The 5,468-nt window shown below is 38.7% G+C and overlaps 1 protein-coding gene across 1 annotated transcript in view; it reads left to right on the plus strand.

Annotated features, from left to right (window-relative positions):
* Window positions 1–5,468, plus strand: part of AGBL3 (AGBL carboxypeptidase 3) — a 55,670-nt gene that overhangs the window by 34,851 nt on the left and 15,351 nt on the right. The window contains 1 exon segment of the mRNA XM_041753577.1: window positions 193–264. Within this exon segment, the coding sequence (XP_041609511.1) occupies window positions 193–264 (72 nt within the window).

Below are 5,468 nucleotides of genomic sequence, written 5' to 3' on the forward strand. Positions count from 1 at the left end.
TTAGATTTTTGCAACAAATGGCAAAAATGCAACACAAATTCATATTTGAGGACTGTTGGTTTTAATTCATTTGAGCTAAACTATTTACATGCTATCTTCTAGCCATTTTTGTTTAGAAAATATAAAAAATAGGAAGTATAAAAGCCTCAAATTATTTTCATGCTACTAATGATCTTTTATCATCTTTTCTAGATATAAAGCCAAATATATCAGATGATTGTATATTTGACTATTTCAGAAGACCATTCCCTAATCAAGGTTTGGGTGAGTAAACTAGGAATATAGACAGTAATGAGCGCTCACAAGTCACCTAAATGTGAGTCACTTAACCTTATGTATCTGATCAAGATCTGCATGTAAGAAACTAGATTATCTTCAAACTGATAGCCAAGGAGCATATTCACCTTCCCAGAAATTGTGAATCCCAAATTTTTCTTTTTCTCTCTAGCTCTAGAAATTCATATGGGAAGCCAGTAGAAATTATTTATATATCAAATTGCTTTCTTGTCATTTTATCTAGTAACAAAAAAAGAAAGAGTACCCATCTCATTGTCTAATCTCTTCATTTTCATCTCATGAATTCTAAAGAAAAGAGAAACTTTGATGAGAGTCCTCTAGCCTCACCTATATTATAGGATCCAGCCTCATTCAACCTTAGATTGACTATACTTGGTGACAAGTAGTTTACTTTAATTGCCAGACAGTTAATTCCATTGACAGAGCTTTAGCATTAAAAATGTTCTTTTTATGTTGAGTTAAAAACATTTGTGTCTGTAAATTTCATCCACTTCTTTAATTACACAAAACAAAAATGAAATAACCTGAAAAGTAAACATTTTTGACAGACTCCTTTTCCCTGATTCTCCTTGAAAAAAATGAGAATAAATGTAATGCCCCTTCCACATGATAGATCTGAAGTATTTTTTTAAAGCTATAGTGTATTCCCTGAAACTTTCCTTCCGTTTCTTTCAATCACCCACAGTACAGGATGAGTCAAGTCCTTTACCACCCGATTCATTCTTTTCTGTCACCGTTCAAGCTTGAGTGAAACCAAACACAGTATTACGGATGTCAGCTAGTGAGCGTACAATAAATCATCACTCTCATTTGCTTCTTTCTTGATACTAGATTTCCATTAATGCAGCCTAAGGTTGCATTTGTTCTCTTGGAAACTATCCTAAAATATTGATAAATTGGGTTTATGTATACTCAAACCCATAAAGTTTTGTTTTCATTGTGCTGCTGCTACAGGGTGTCTCCATCTTCTACTGGTTCAATTGGTATTTTGGTTCAATGTCTTGGGCCTTAAATTTATTCCTGTTAAATCATCTTAGATTCAGCCTTTCATGAACTGTTTACCTTAAGTATGAAGTATTGTTGTGCTCTATATTTATGTGTATGCATATTCAGATGGAAATATCTGTAATATACAGTTGACCTTTTGTCAAAGCTTTAGACTTATATGTAATTATCTCCTAAACATTTCCACAGAGATGTCCCACATATCCAAATTCAACTTCACCTAATTCTACACTAAATGCTGTTCCTCCTGTATTCTCTCTATAACCTTGGTATCAGTACTATCTACATAACCATCCATTTCAAGCTATAAACATGAGTTAACATATTTTTCTCCTTCCATTTCCATCCCTGAGATCCAGTCAACCACTGAATCCAGTGGATTTTACCTCATAATCTCTTTATCTCCATTTTAACTGTCATCATCCTTTTCAGACTCTTATGTGTTTACAGGGAAATTTCTAATTGCCTTCCTTGCCACCAATATTGTCATTCTAATTTCACCTTTCATACTACCACAAAAGTGATCGAAAACACCAATCAGATTAGGTAAAACAACTACCCAAAACCTTTCAGTAATTCCTAGTTTCCTAACAGTGGTTGAAGTTGGCACGGTCCTAAAACTTAAAAAGAGAAAGCCTATAAAAGTTTAACTTCTAGTTTTGAAATAATTTCAGGAATAGTATGAAGAACTCTATCTGCCTATCTAATATTTCCCCCAATCCATTTTTTTTTGCAGACATCATATGTCCTTATTCCTCAGCAACTTCAACATATATTTTCCAAAAAAAAAAAAAAACACATATATTTTCCAAGAATAAGAACACTGTCTTACATTAAAATCAGGAAATTCAACTTTGATACAATACTATTTTATATCGTATTACAGTAATGTAACAATAATGTCCTTTAAAGCAAAAATCGCATTTAAATACCATATCTCTTTATTCTCTTTAAATTTGGAATAGCCACTCAGCCTTCATCATGCACAGGCTTGGCATTTTTGAAGATCATGGGCCCCATTGTCTTGTAGAATGTTTGATTTTAAAGTTTTAATACACAGGAGAATTACCTGGGAAGTTTATGGCAACCCCAGCTTCTGATTCTTTTTTTTTTTTTTAATTATTTATTTATTTATTTATTTATTTATTTATGATAGTCATACAGAGAGAGAGAGAGAGGCAGAGACACAGGCAGAGGGAGAAGCAGGCTCCATGCACCGGGAGCCCGACGTGGGATTCGATCCCAGGTCTCCAGGATCGCGCCCTGGGCCAAAAGCAGGTGCCAAACCGCTGCGCCACCCAGGGATCCCCCCAGCTTCTGATTCTGAGCTAGTCTTTGTTGTCAGCTTCTGAATCTACATTTTTTGTAAGTTACTTCAGACAGTTCTGATGTTGGCCATTTGCAGACCATCCTTAGTGACTCACCACTTAGGGAGCTCTAGTGAGAGATGGTAAAACGCCAAACAGAGCCTAGCCCATCAAACCCTTCTTCATATTGAATAGGTTTCTTTCTTTCCATAATGTTGTTAGTTCAAATGAAAAAGATCTTTTGGCAACCGCTTTCTACAACATAGAAACCAAGTTCTATAACATGATGTGCATTTCAATAAGAGTTAGATATAGATTGAGTGATAATGATATGCACAAACTTCTCTGATTGTTCAGAGAACAGGATCAAATCCAGCCTGGAAGTCTCGGGGAATGTTTTCTTGAAGGAATTGATCCTTAAATTATGATGCAGTCTTAAATGACAAGTTAGGCAAGTAGCAGAGAGAGCAGAGAGTCACTTCCTTGAATTCTTAAAAAAAATTTTTTGCCAGTGGTTTTCTGATCTTATATGTAAATTCTTTCCTTACTTGAGATGTAATATGTCTGGAGCTAGAAATAACTCATTCAGAGCCTTTTGACTTCTGTCTTCTCTTACCAATATTTATTCTCCCCTTTCTAGAGAGAAGAAAACTATTTGATAGAAAGACAGAAGCAGCTTAAGAACTGAGAGATTCTGCTCTTTGTCATCCATCAGGATGATTGTTAGTAATATAATCCCAGAAGAACAGATTTAAACATTCTGTGATATATTTTCATTTTGAGTATAGCGAAGTAAAAGTTACGTCTTGTTATCAATATTGATTCATATCTTAACTCGATATTTTAACCTCCCTGACACTATTCTTCTATGTCACAGCCACTCTCTTATAATCAATCTTTGTTATATAATATCTTTTTCATGTTTGTTCATGTTCTTTTAAAAAAATCTGTTGGTTATCTGTTTCTCAGAAGTCTCAAGCTATACTAGTCAAGGATTGTGCTGGATACTAACATACGGTGGAAATACAGTCTATTCTCAGTAAGCAGACAGAGTGACAAACATAATGGGATAAATGCTCCCTGCTGTGTTATGGGATTACATTGGAGTCGTTGGGGATAGAGAAGTACCAGAGAAATTATCTCAAGAAAGGCAACTGTTTGGATTCCAGGGGCCAAATAAATATTTTTTTAACCAAGATCTGAATCTATTAAGAATTAAGACACAAAAACAAAATACTAGCAAACTGAATCCTGTAACATACTAAGAGGATTATGCACAGTGACCAAATAGAATTCATCCCAGAAATGCAAGACTGATTTACCATATGAGAAAATTAAGCACTGTAGACTTCCAGGGAAGATGGTGGAGTAGGAGGCTCCTATGATCACGTCATGCCATGGATACAACTAGATAACACCCACATCAGTGTAAATAACCCAGAAACCACCCAAAAACGGGTGGCAGGACAGAACTCTTCATAGCTAAATGTAGAGGCAGAAAAATCCTTCCCTACCCCACAACACAAGTAGGCAAGGCAGAGACAAGGTCAGGAGCTATAGGAAGGAATGCCATGAATGTGGAGAGGAAAGAGTACCAGACGCTCACACCAAGCACTCCAGGCCTGGAGAACCTGCAAGAAAACAAGAGGGGCGTAATTTTGAGAGTTCTTCCAATCAGCAGGACTTAATACCTGGAACTTTAAAAATCAATGGTTCAACTCTGGGAGAGTCAGGAGGGCAATGGGGACCTTCAGTCCCCACACTTAAAGAGACAGCACAACAGCAGCCCCACTGGGATACAGCATGAAAACAGCAGTTTGAAAACACACAGGGTATACAGGAGGGAGATTTGTTTACTCATCTCAAAGCGTGTTCTTGAGGGGCAGGAATCTCTGGGAGACTTCTCCAGGAATAAGAAAGATGGCAGGTGCCATTTTCCTACCCCACCCCCAGCCTAGACACACAGACACCTGTGGGAAACAGTACGGTGCCAACACTCCCTACCTAACTTGCTAACAGTGTGCCCCACCCCCACACTTTCCTTCAGACACAACCCTCCAAGCAGGCCTCAGTTCCAGGTCATCTCCCACAGCAGACCTGCACAAACCTTGCTGACACCACATGAACTGCCCCTCCAATATGCCATTGGCAGAAACCCACCTAAAGCAGTTCCACAGGCCTAAAAGGGTGCACGCAGCCACGACAGAGACCAGCACCAGCACCACTCTAGAGTGACTCCCACCCAAGGGAGATTGGAAATAACCACACACACCAGTCCACCTGCAGCCCTACCAGTGGAGCTGGGTCAGACATGTAGTCTGAAAATAGTCCCCACCCACCAATCAAAACTTCTCAGAGGACAACACACGGAAAGTGTCCAGTAGTTTGGTACTACAGTATCTCTGGCAAATGCGTAGTTTACTCCGGCTCCAGCCCAAAGCAGTCCAGACTGGCACACTAACAACACAGGATCAAAACCCTACGTACAGGGCAGCCTGGGTGGCTCAGCGGTTTAGCACTGCCTTCAGCCCAGGTTGTGATCCTGGAGACCCGGGATTGAGTCCCACATCGGGCTCCATGCATGGAGCCTGCTTCTCCCTCTGCCTGTGTCTCTGCTTCTCTCCTCTCTCTCTCTCTCTCTCTCTCTCTCTCTCTCTCTCTCTCTCACTGTGTGTGTGTGTGTCTCATGAATAAATAAATAAAATCTTAAAAAAAAAAAACTACCTACAACAGGCAAAGAGAGTCAATGCAGATGACTGGACTAGAGGCAAAAGTGGCTCAACCATAATAGTAGGGTGCACAAAGTACAAAAATGAGATACCTCTTAATTAAGCAGCAGGTTCTGGTGAACAAAGGACA

Source organism: Vulpes lagopus, chromosome 4, assembly GCF_018345385.1.
Source record: "Vulpes lagopus strain Blue_001 chromosome 4, ASM1834538v1, whole genome shotgun sequence".
Classification (NCBI taxonomy): domain Eukaryota; kingdom Metazoa; phylum Chordata; class Mammalia; order Carnivora; family Canidae; genus Vulpes; species Vulpes lagopus.